Below are 13,199 nucleotides of genomic sequence, written 5' to 3'. Positions count from 1 at the left end.
AGGCACAACTCTTACTAAAAGATACTACGGATTCTTCTGTTTCCCCTAGGACTTTGTTATGGAACAATCCATGGCTGCCTCACCCCAGACCTTCCTAAGACCCTTACTCAGACGTATGCCCTGCTGCTGTCCTCTGTAAAACGTCCCTTTGATAGGGCGTACCTGGGGTGGAAGAGAGATATCCCTGATCTGTCGGAGGAGGAGTGGAGGGAGGTGGAGCTTTCCTTCTTTGATTCCGTAGTTAGTGCTCGAGATTTTTTAAAACAATCGCGGTTTCTACACAGAATTTACTATACTCCGGTTAGACTTCAGAGAATTGGGGCCTCCGGGTCGGACAGATGTTTTAGGTGTCAGTCGGATGTTGGCACGTACCTCCACTGTGTCTGGTCCTGCCCTAGGATTTCACTATTCTGGTCAAGGCTTGTAGAGTTTCTGCATGATAACTTTGAGTTTCCCCGGGTTCTCTCCCCTCAGGTGTGCCTCTTGGGCATTATGAATGAGTTAGTACAAGGCTATTATGACAAAATCTTTTTCCGATTTGTTTTGTTCTGTGCGCGGAAGGTTATAATTATGGGATGGAAGGCCACGGTGTGTCCTAGTATAGAACATTGGTTACAACTGGTAAATAAGTATATACCATTATATCAGAAGTTATACATTAGCAGGGGGTGTCATGACAAATTCGGGAAGATATGGGCCAGATGGATGGAGATTTCGGACACTGCTGTCTGATAGACAGTTGTGAGTGAAGTGTGACTGGTTGTCTGTCTTGTCTGTTTTGGCAATAATGACGGTCAAATGTAGATCCTGCTTTCTTCGCAATACACTTATATGCACCTGTGATCCGTTATGTTTTCATGCTGGCTTTTGCATTGCAACTGTATTTTTCTCTATGATGATTGTTATTGCCAACTCGTGTGGTTGGTCAGTATGTTATGTATGTTTTTGTGCGCAATTTTGCGCTTTTGTACGTTTGTATTTTGAGAAAAAGTTAATAAAGAAAACCTTTTTTAAAAAAAACAACTATACCCCTAGAAAAATTACTTGAGGGTTTTGTAGTTTCCAAAATGGGGTCACTTTTGGGGGGTTTCCACTGTTTTAGCACCACAAGACCTCTTCAAAACGGATATGGTGCCTAAAAGATATTCAAAAAAAAAAGAGGCCCCAAAATCAAGAGAAAAAGACGCTCTTTGTAATCTGGATAACAGATGCGGGTCCTGAACTGAAGATTTCATAATAGGGTATTTGACAATAAGGACATGTTCACACGCAGAGTTTTCAGGCGTATTTCGGGGCGTAAACGCCTCGAAATACGCCGTTGTAGAGATAGGTGCGGGTCCCAGTGGTGGGACCCGCATCTGACATTTATGACATATCCTGTGGATGTCTTCATTGTCCCTGTTGGGAAAGCCCCTTTAAGTGGTTGTCCCACCATAACAATCCTATGGATAGTTGATAAGTGTGTGATCGCTGGGACCTCCACGGATACTGAGTCCAGGTACAATGGAGCGGTGGTCCTGCATGTGTGTTGCCACTCCATTCATCTTGTTAGACTTCGTACAGCGCTTCCGCTATCTCCGTCAGTCCCATAGAGTTAATAGAGAGGCAGCACGCATGTGTGACCGCTGCTGACTCGGGTTGCTATGACCACAGCAGCCAATTGAGACCCCTTGTAGTGACTTTCCGTCCATGCTGATGTCACATGGTGGTGCTTGGCCGTCCATTGAAATGTTTTTTTAAAACATTTTCAGCACATTTAACTTTATTTATACATCCTGGTAAACTCCTTTAAATGTAGGTCCAGATTTAGTGAGGCCAAATGTAACATTGACCCCTGAGGGTTAGCAGTCCCTCGTCGAGACCTCGTCTTTGCCGTTGACAAACCGACGTAATTTCAACCCGTGAACGCGCATGGCGCGCCCCCTTCTCCTCACGTCTGAAGCGTTTTGCAATAAGACGTTCACGTTAGGCTTACGTCACATAGTCCAACTGCTAGTTGATTGGCTGGAACGCCCAGACACACAGTAAACGACTAGTGACGGGGACGCGGGAACGCGTGCACAGGTTCTTCGTGTAACCCGCTACGCGTCGTGCCCGCGCACGTTCGTGCGTCAGTGTGTCGGAAAGTGCCTGGACCATCGAGAGGAGGCGGAGTGGGTCCGGAGCGCCATGGCGACCAACATAGAACAAATCTTCCGCTCCTTCGTAGTGAATAAATTCAAGGAGATCGAGGAGGAAAACCGTAACAGGTAAATGACCGGGAGCCGTTGAGGTCTCCGGGAGAGGGAGAATATAGAGGCCACACTGTGGTGCTGCGGCCTGGCTGGGCCTACTCCGCGCTATGTGCGACTGCAGGGCCCGAGTCTTTGGCGAGAAGCTTGTGAAATGTGCGCCATCCGGGCCTGGACGTAGAGGGAGCCGGGCCTAGAGTGAGGAGGTGCCGCCGCCGGGCTTCCCCTAAACCAGCCTGCCCGGGCCTACGTCCGTCTACCATAGTAACCGCCGAGCGCAGCAGCCAATAGGACGTCTTCCTGCTTGTGATCGACCGGACAACCTATAGGCTGTGGGACTACAACTCCCAGCATGAGAATGGAAGTTGTAGTTTTCTGCAGGGTTTTCCCCGAGCCGGGGCGGACGTGCTAAAGAAAAACGTGGCTGGTGGAGCTGTAAGTCCTAGTCTACTGCTGGAGAGTTTTCCGTTGGCAGGAAATGCTGAGAGTTGTAGTTTGCAGTGCTGGATAACCACAGTATTTTTATTTAAAAAACAACAAAAACCACCTAAATATTGTATTAAAAAAAAAAAAGTAACATTTGTTACCAATACTGTGGAAGTTTTGCACTTTATTACTATTGGTTTCTAACCTGTAGCTGTTGTGAAACTACAACTCCCAGCATGCCATCTGTTTGGATCAATCACAAAGCAATGCATTAGAAACTGAAGCGTTGTGACCAGAGCGTAATATACGTAGGGGGATTTATTAAATGGTCTACGTTCGTTTCCTGTCGTTAAAAAGTTGCAAATTTTGGCGCATGTCATATTTGCGCTAGAATTTGAGACTTCGCCCCTCTCCGCTTCTGAACGAGATTTAGCGGGAGGGGGCGTGACCACCATCAGTCTGCCAGATTTACTATAATTAACATCGGAAATTGGCGTAGATCACGGCACATTTATGCTGGTTTATAGGATAATTAAGAGTCAAAGATGCGGCAAATTAAGAGGCGTGCGCCTCTTAGTAAATTTGGCAGATTTTACTGCAATGCTCTTCTGTTTAAGATACTGTATGAAACGCCATTCTCAATAAATCTGCCCCTTAGGGCTCGTGCACACGAAAGTGTATTCCGCCAGTGTGCCATCCACTTTTTTGTTTTTTTTTGCAAAGGGCACGCAACGGACAGACTCGGAAGCCATGTGTGTGGTGTCCGCACTGAAACACGGCAATAATATATGGACGTACGGAACGGTTGCGAAAGCAATTCTAAAGCATTATGGACCCAAATACGTACACTAGGATCCATAGTTTGCTGCCCGATCAATGAAAACGGTCGTGTGCATGAAGCTTGAGGCCTCATGCACACGACCGTATTTTAATCCGTCCGTAAATACGGATCCGTAGTCATCCGCCACTTGTCCGCATATACGGAACGGTATCCGCAAAAAGAAGACCACTAATGATGTGCAACATCTGCAAACCTGGAGTCGCCTAGCAACGTCTCTGTAATTATGGTCGGCTACGGGTTCACATCCGTAGCTGTCCGTAATTACGGAAGCCCCCATAGACTTCTATGGGGAGTCCGTGCCGTAATTACGGACAATAATAGGACGTGTTCTGTGTTTTACGGATCATTTCTATGGAACGGGCACCCATCCGTAAAAATACGGAAAGGAGTCAGTAGCCCATAGAAATGTATGGGTCTCTAATTACGGACGAAAAATAGTCGTGTGCACGAAGCCGGAGTGAGTTCTTCCTCTGTCCCCCACCACTGGTTCGCACTGTATGATGATAATTCGGTTGCAATGACGTATCGTTACGTTACTGTCATCCAATGCCCCTCGTATCATTTGCGCGGTAAGTATATTGGACAGGTTTTTTTGTTTTAATTCCTTGTTTCCAGGATTATGCTAAAACACCAAGTCCTGGACATCACCATTAGGCTGCGTGCACAAGTTGTGTAATTCGATGCATAAAATCCGCAGGTAAAATCAGCACTTAATTGTGCGTTTTTTTTACATTTTGATGTGGAAATAGGGGTCAATTTAGGCAGCAATCACACAGTAATTTGTTGCGTTTTTGCCGTGAAGCCATCCGTGTGCGGTCCGTGTTTCACGGATCTGTCAAGAACGGTCGTACGACGGCCAACGGAAGTGTGCATGAGGCCTAACACCATAAAACGCATGTACAAAATGAAAAAATGCTACTAATTACGGCATAAAAAACGCTGGCCAGTTAACACTTTTGACGCGGAACCACATTGGAATTGGAGCCAATAAACGGCGGTGGAGCCATTTTTGGCTTCTAGTGGGAAAAAACGGTGGCATGTTCTTACTTGCCGTGGATCCGCCTCTGACCTCCATTTGAAATGAATGGGAGGCAGAGAAAGCATTTTTCACGGTGTTTTTTTTGCCTGCCGCCCCCAATGGCCGCGGGCGACGACCGTGGCAAGAAAGTGCAGGCAGGTCAAAATCTGCCTCAAAATTCCGGAAGAAATTCCCCCGTGTGAACTAGGCCTTACATTTTACAGAACACTAGTGTTCTTAGGCTATGTTCACAACTGCGTCAGGGCTCCGTTCCGTCTGAGCTTTCCGTTGGAGCGGAGCCCTGACAGACACAAACTGAAAACAAAGGTTTCAGTTTCCATCAGCATTGACTTCAATGGTGACTGATCCGGTGCTAACGGTTTGTTTGTCTCCGTTGTGCAAGGGTTCTGTCGTTTTGACTACGATATTAATCCCGTCAAAACTACGGAACCCTTGCACAACGGAGACAAACTGAAACCGTTGGCACTGGATTCGTCAATGGTGATGGAAACATTTGGTTTCACTTTGTGTTAGTCAGGGCTCCGTTCCGTCGGAACGAAGCCTAACGTTCCTTTTTTTTTTCGTGCAGTTTAAACGAAAGAGGCCTAATCACGCAATGTGCCTGACCTGGAACCCGCAGGACATTCCGTCTGAAAAAATTCGCACCAGTGTGTTTTCTTTTTTTTTGGACAGAAATTCCGCTGCGGAAGAAAGCTGTTCGCACTTAGCCCCTCCCTCCTCTGACCTCTGCTCTGGCCTCCCTAGATAATGTTGCAGGCAAAGTGACACTGCAGCCTGTGATTGGCTGCTGCGGTCACATGGGATGCAACGTCATCCTAAGAGGCCGGACTGCAGGAAGGAGAGCGTTCTGGGTAAGTATATTTTTTTTCTTGAAATTTTTTTTTTTCCCGGCGGAAACGCAGTTACGCAGCAAAAGTCGCAACGCTTTGCTTTCTGTTACAAGTTTTGCATCCCCATTGAATTAAATGGTGAAAACCCGCAACAGAAAATCAACAAAAACGCAGCATAAATTGACAACCTGCATAAATAAACTCCAGACCGCAGGTCAATTTATTAACGTTTGTTACGCTTTTTTTTTCCGCAGCGCGGGCATGAGATTTACTATATCTCATCCACTTTGCTGCTGCTGTAAATGCTGTGGAGTTTTCGCACCCCGTTCTGTTACGGAAATTCCGCAGTGTTTACGCTACGTGACAATCCGGCCTTAGGCTAGATTCACATGAACGTTGCGAACCTCGGACGTGAAAAACTGAAGTTTTTCACGTCCGAGGTGCCTCCGTGCTGTACGTTGTGCGTCGTGTTCTCATTCATCCCCCATAGACTAGAGTCTATGGAGGGATGCTTGAGGCGCAAAAATATAGGACATATCCTATCTTCTCACAGACCCTTCACACGCTCCGTTGAAACAAAGGCCCTATAAATTATAAAGGTTCGTGTTTGTTTCAACGACAGTCACACAGACATATTACACGTTCGTGTGACTGAGGCCTAAGGCTTGTGTTCACACTTTTAATGCAGGTTCTTCATTGATGCAGTTTCATTACATTCTATTGATTAAGATGTCAAAACCACATTTACATTTAGTGGAAAAAATGGCTATAATTATGTTGTGAATTTAACAGTTTGTTACTCAAAGGGTGAAATTTGCGACAGATCTGCAGCACAACCTGCGGTCAAATACACATTCAGGTCAAATGCACACAATGCGTATTATGTGCGGATTTGCTGCCCAGATTTTTCTGTACAGTACCAGCAAAGTAAATAAGATTTCAAGTAATCTCATCTACGCATTGCAGAATTTTTCCGCATGCAAATTGACCTGCGGTGCGGATTTTGAAATCCTCAGCATGTCTATTTATCTTGCCTTTCCACCTCCGAATTGTATCTGACAAGTTTTGAAAAAACGCACCAAAATCCGCAGAATAAAACCGCTTCGGTTTCTGCATGATAATGCAAGAAACGCACCTAAAAACGTACTAGGTGTGGATTTTACCTGCGGAATTACCTACGGTTTTCATGAGGATTTTCTGCACCAAATTATGCAATGTGTGCATGTAGCCTAAAGGCATTGTCCATTTATGGCTTGAACCTTCCATTGAAAGTAAGGGTATGTTCACACGCAAACGCAAAATACGTCTGAAATTACGGAGCTGTTTTCAGGTGAAAACAGCTCCTGAGTTTCAGAAGTTTTTGAGGAGTACTTGCGTCTTTTGCGGCATCTTTTACGGACGTAATTGGAGCTGTTTTTCATTGGAGTCAATGAAAAGCGGCTCCAGAAGTGTCCTGCACTTCTTTGACGCGGGCGTATTTTTACACGCCGTCTTTTTACAGCGACGCGTAAAATTACACCTCGTCTGAACAGAACATCGTAAAACCCATTGCAGGCAATGGGCAGTTGTTTGCAGACGTAATGGAGCCGTCTTTTCAGGCGTAGTTCGAGGCGTAAAACGCCTGAATTACATCTGAAAATAGTTTGTGCGAACATACCCTAAATGTCGGGAGGATATACTGATGTATACTTCTGACGGAAGGCTGTGATGTATGCCACGGTGTAGACATAAAGTGGCAAGCGTCGCCCGAGAGAAATGTGTACTGGTCAAATGCGTTTTTACTGTATTCATCTGCATAGAATATCGAAGTCTACTACGGTATTCTATACGGCAAAGAAAAAAAGGCATACTTATGGCCAGCGTATACCAAAAGGGCAACCAAACGTAGTTTATAAATGTGAACGCAGACTCGCACAGATTTTGGTATGGACTTGCCTCAGCTTTGAAGGAAAAATCTACAGCTGACAAATTCTGCTATGTCTGACCACAGCCTAAAAGGATATCCATTGTACCGTGGGTTTCCATTACCTCTGACTGGCTGGATGACTAGTCTGGACCCATTATAAAATAATGGAATTATTCCGGATCCGTCAGTGTTCTTTGACGCAGAAAACGCACTGGAATCTGCGCCAGGAATCATCCCAAATCGCCCTGCAGTGATTTCAATGAACGGCCGTGTTGATTTTTCTCGCAGGTGGCTTTTGGCCGCTCACGGAATAAAAAAGCATCATTCTCTTCGAGTGGTTTCCGCTTCTCAACTCCCATTGTAATCAATGTGAGGCAGAAAAAACTGCAGCGCACATTTGGAGTGTTTTTTTGCCTTTGCGGTTTTTGCGTTGGCGCATATTCACACGCAGGGTTTTCAGGCATATTTCGGGGTACTAACGCCTTGATATAAGTCTAAAAAATCAGTAGCTGAACGAACGCCTACAATAATCTGCCCATTGAAATCAATGGGATAAACTGCGTTATTTTCAGACGGGGTGTTTTTTTTTTTTTACGCCGGTGAAAAAACCCCCAAAAAAACCCCTGTGTAAACGCTGTGTAAAAAGGAGCATGTCCCTTCTTGAACCGTTTTTGGAGCTGTTTTTCATAGTGTCAACAGAAAAGCGACTCCAAAAAACGTTTAGAAAAAACGGAAACGTTTTCAGCTTCAAAAATGGCTGAAAGTCAAAGGCTGTGCGTGTGAACATAACCTTATTATACTCAGTGGCTGCAGGCAAAAAAAACGCAGAAGAAAGTGTCAAACAACGCTGGCAGTTCAAAATCTGCTGCAAAATTCCTGAAAGAATTGGATTTTTTTTCTGCCTGTCAAAAAAAAACCCAACAAAACCTGTGTGAACAGGGCCTTAGAATGTGGGTTCCAATTGAATAATCGGGCTGCATATAAACAATTTAGTGGCTGAGGACGGTTGTCCATATTCAGTCATTTTTATTGGATCCACATCAGGCCTGGACAGATTGCAAGACAAAAAGGAGCCAAAGCACCTAAAGATTTACTACTGGCACCTACATGTGGGATGGAAATCTGCAGCGGTTTACGAAACCAGATATGTGGATGAGATTTAAACAAATTACTGCATACCGTTCAAAACATCTGGCGCCCAGAGCAGCTGATTGGTGCGGGGTCCGGGTGTCTGACCCGCACTGATCATATACTGATGACCTATCCTGTAGATAGGTCATCAGTTGTCTGGTTTGGGCAACCCCTTTAATATCCCACTGGTCTCCCATGTTTCTACTAGGAGTCTAGGATTTGTTTGGTGAGGTCCTGTAGAGCTGCTTTAGCTGTCCCTGTGCTGCCTGTGACATAACGGGAGCACTTGTCACTTGTAAGTGAAAATCACAGACAGCACATGGACGACATCCGTCTGCTGTCCGTTTCACGCATCAGTTGCTATACAAATGGAAAGAAAAATAAAGTGAAACTAGGAAGTGTTTGCAGAGGAGAAGCATGGACGGGAAAAACGTACGACACACGGAAACCACACTGACCGAATACAAAAAGATGCAAATCAAACACGCTCGTGTGAATAAAGCTTAAAGAGGCTCTGTCACCAGATTATCAAATCCCTATCTCCTATTGCATGTGATCAGCGCTGCAATGTAGATAAGAGTAACGTTTTTGTTTTTTGAAAAACTATCATTTTTGGCCAAGCTATGAGCAATTTTATATTTATGCAAATGAGCCTTTTTAATGGACAACTGGGCGTATTTTCTCATTTCCAACTGGGCGTGTTTACTACTTTCACTGCACAATCACACTGTGCTGTGGATCATGCTGGGCTGGAACAATGAGAAGTGTATGATGCTGATTGATCACTGATTGGTCAGCGTCATACACTCCTCTGTACAACACCCAGTTGGTAAAAAGTAAATCACGCCCAGTTGTCCATTGAGAAACTCATTAGCATAAAGCTAATATAGCTCATAACTTGCTCAAAAATGATCGTTTTTCAAAATAAAAACACTGCTGTTATCTACATTACAGCACCGATCAGATTATGTAGGAGATAGAGCATTTATAATCTGGTGACAGAGCCTCTTTAAAGAGGCTCTGTCACCAGATTATAAGTGGCCTAGCTTGTACATGATGTGATCGGCGCTGTAATGTATATAACAGCAGTGGTTTTTATTTAGAAAAACTCATTTGTGACGGAGTTATGAGCTATATTAGCTTTATGCTAATGAGTTTCTCAATGGACAACTGGGCGTGATTTACTTTTTGGCCAAGTGGGCGTTGTACAGAGGAGTGTATGACGCTGACCAATCAGTGATCAATCAGCGTCATACACTTCTCCCCATTCATTTACACTGCTGATAGCGATATAGCTATATCGCTAAATGCTGCCACATAAACACACTATAACGTTACTGCAGTGTCCTGACAATGAATATAGATTACCTACAGCCAGGACGTGATGTGTATTCAGAATCCTGACCACTTCTGTAGCGTCTGTGTGAGACTACAGCACAACGAGATCAGTTTACAGCGTAATCTCGCGAGACTACGCCTGCTATACTGTAAATCACAGCGAAGTGCAGAGACGTGGTCAGGATTCTGAATACACATCCCGTTCTGGCTGGAGGTAATGTGTATTCATTGTCAGGACACTGCAGTAACGTTATAGTGTGTGTATGAGGCTGCACATAGTGATCTAGCTATATCGCTATCTGCAGTGTAAATGAATGGAGAGAAGTGTATGACGCTGATTGGTCACTGATTGGTCAGCGTCATACACTTCTCTCCACAACACCCACTTGGTTATACAGTAAAACACGCCCAGTTGTCCATTGAGAAACTCATTAGCATAAAGCTAAAATAGGTCATAACTCCGTCAAAAATGATCGTTTTTCTAAATCAAAAACACTTCTGTAATTTACATTACAGCGCCGATCACATCATGTACAAGATAGGCCACTTATAATGTGGGGACAGAGACTCTTTAAGGACTTATTCACACGAAGGTATTTCTTGTCCGTGTATTGTGCATTTAACAGACCGCCCATTGAGCCATACAAGTCATACAGCATGTCCTGTTGTGGTTGTTTTTTGCGCACTGTGCTGGCCGGTACGAGTTCATGGGTGCGTGACCACTACGTGCTAGTTGCTAAGAAACGTGAAACCATGAAGCGCTTGCAGACTAGAAAGATGGACGACACAGATACTATACAACTCCACACAGACCTTCATATGCATGAAAAGCTGTATTTTTTTTTGCGAGCGCTCATCCGACACAGTCATGTGAATAATGAATAACAAAATGGCGGCTCTGCAGGTTTATCAAGTCAAAGTCAAAAATTTATCTTTTGTTTTTTCGCTATTTTGTTTGTTAGGGAATGAAAATCACCGGCGATAGCAGCGACCCCTCCATATCACAGGCAGGGACAGCTACAGCGGCTCCACAGTGTGAGGACCCCACCCAACAGCTTCCCATAGCTCAGCTTCCTGGACTTCTGTGAGTGTGACATGGGGTAAGGGGGGGGTAATATTGGGTTTACCAGTTCATGCACATGGCCGTATTACAGCTTTGTGCGTGAGACGTATATTTTGTGCCAGGGATGGGATCAAATCTCCTGGGGATCAGGAAAGCTTAACTCTGATTTCCCGGGGCAGGATCTAATCCAGTCCATGACACGAAATATACGACTCGTGCACTGAGCCATAATCCGGCGTTTTCATATGTATGACCTGTTTTCTTTTGTCCCTATTAGGTAGTTGTGGTAACCTGTGTTTTTTTTTGTTTTTTTTTAGCTCTGCATGAATACTAAAGGAAACAGTGTCAATTTTAAATGCCCTTGAATAAAACAGTGGGCAATATTGGCAGGATATACTGGGGGTTGTAATATACAGCAATGGATATCCAAACTTGCATAGTATGGCCCCATGCACATGATCGTGCCCGTAATTACGGCTGCGGGCAGCCGTCCGCATTTACAGGCTGTGCTCCCTTATAATGTATGGAAGCATGGTCCGTAAAATAAAAAAATAGAACGTGTCCTATTTTTTCCCGAAAGTTTCTACGGCACGGACGCCTTCCTGTAAACATACAGGAAGGTGTCCGTCGGCCATACAAATATATGGGTCTGTATTTGCGGGCTATTTCACGGTCGTGTGCATGGGGCCTAAAAAAGAACCTGACCGGTTCTCCCCAATATCAGATGACGATAGCATGCGAAACAAAGGGTATATATACTATCTGTTTAATGTCACTATAAGTGTCATTGATTTTGCTATTTTCAGCAGATCTGATCAAGATTGTTAAACTATATATGTGTCGCTGGCTTATAATTATATTCTATAGAGTGTACGTGGGGTTTCCTTATAGAGAATATAAGAGAAGTGTTACGTTGGGTCACTCGGTTAGGTAACATTTTGCTGTGGGGTGGTCATATATGAAAAGTGGATGAGGAGACCTTAGACCTGATTCATCAGGCAGGTGATGTGAATGACGTCTGGATGAAATAGTTATGTGTGTGGTTTGGGGTGTAATGGGTACAAGCTGATTATGGACCTCTATAAATAAGGTAGAAACGTATCTTGTGTGAAGTATTTTTATCTCTAAAGAGTTGGGTTTCCTCTATTGGCTCAAATGTCAATGCTCAATTATAGTTTTAACGTCATGCCGGTGATATGTAATTGGCGCAATATTAAAATGTTTAAACCATTTTTTTGCAACTTGTTTGTGACGTGGGCCAAATTCGTGTAGGTGTCACGTGGACGTGTGTGCAGTATTGCTTTGTACAACTGGTGTGATGTGTAGGATGGCCAAATACCTTGGTTTAAAAAAAAAAGTCACGTTCGCTTCATTTTGGCTGTCAGCCGCAAGGCTAGTATGCAAAAAAAATGCCATGGATCCCAGGAAAAATGCGGCAAGGCCTTAGGGCATCCACCCACATAGTAGATTTGTTGCAGATTTTTATCTGCGTTTCTGCAGTAAAATCAGCACGTGTTGCGTTCGTATTTCACCGCTTTTACATTGAATAGGGTGAAATCTGATTTCCGTGCATAAAATGTTCAGCAGCAAGCGGATGAGATTTTTTTTTTTTTTTTAGTCCGCTGCAGATTTTTTGCCTGCAAATCCAGATAGAAAATCTGCGATAAATCTGCTGTGTGCGCACGCGGCCTTATACAAAGGATCTGTTTCAGGTGCTGCTATTAGTTATTCATTACATCTTTCTGCTACTCTAAGATATTTAATCCCTCTCGCTTTATACCATAATAGGGCGTTGCGGGTTTAGGGCTCCAGATGGCGACCAAAATGGTCACAAATGGACCCAAGAATTTACAAATTGTGACATTGATTTAAAGTCATGACGCCAGTGCGACTAACCTTACCTACGCTATTCTGTGGCTGTGAATAATAATTTAAAAAAACAACAACGCTGCAATACACCAATCATTGCTTTCCTGCTTTTGTGGAGAGGCTCTGATTGGTGGAGCATCGTTGTGAATGACGTCTACTCTGCCGATCAGAGCTTCCATTCAAGTGGAGGTATTGTGAGGTGCAATGGGACCGAACTGGATGACTTTGCTGATTTTACTGCTCCAAGTGAACAGCTACTGCAATCTGCATCAGAGGCCTATAGAGGGGCCTGCCACACAAAATACCACAGCCCAGCCCCGGCTACAGCAGGCCCAAGCAAATTGCCGCTCCAACTACAGTGGGTTTGACAGATTCAACAACCCTTCACCGTGAAGGTCCAGCAGCCTTTACAGCCCAGTCACCAAAAAAGTGGTGACCCACGGTGTACTGCAGCAGGGGACTGGTGTGTGCGCAGCTGGGTACACTGGGGGCACAGAATGGCATAGTGCTTTCTTAATACTGGAA

General features: G+C 44.5%; 1 protein-coding gene across 10 annotated transcripts in view; it reads left to right on the top strand.

Annotated features, from left to right (window-relative positions):
• The first annotated feature begins 2,030 nt into the window (after positions 1-2,030).
• Positions 2,031-13,199, top strand: part of SON (SON DNA and RNA binding protein) — an 87,181-nt gene continuing 76,012 nt past the window's right edge. For 8 of the 10 annotated variants that reach the window (XR_012881601.1, XR_012881600.1, XR_012881599.1 and 5 more), the window contains exons 1-2: positions 2,161-2,249; positions 10,705-10,826. Coding sequence is in view for 6 of the 10 variants with exons in the window: in XM_075854559.1 (XP_075710674.1) it covers positions 10,708-10,826 (119 nt within the window). In the remaining 4 variants the exon portion in view is untranslated. Of the gene's footprint in view, positions 2,250-10,704; positions 10,843-13,199 lie in introns of those variants that run through there. The other 2 variants (XM_075854560.1, XM_075854562.1) reach the window with 2 other exon arrangements.

This window comes from Rhinoderma darwinii, chromosome 2 (assembly GCF_050947455.1).
Source record: "Rhinoderma darwinii isolate aRhiDar2 chromosome 2, aRhiDar2.hap1, whole genome shotgun sequence".
NCBI classification, from domain to species: Eukaryota; Metazoa; Chordata; class Amphibia; order Anura; family Rhinodermatidae; genus Rhinoderma; species Rhinoderma darwinii.
Note: the sequence above shows the minus strand (reverse complement) of the source record. Positions and strands in the feature narration are given on the sequence as shown.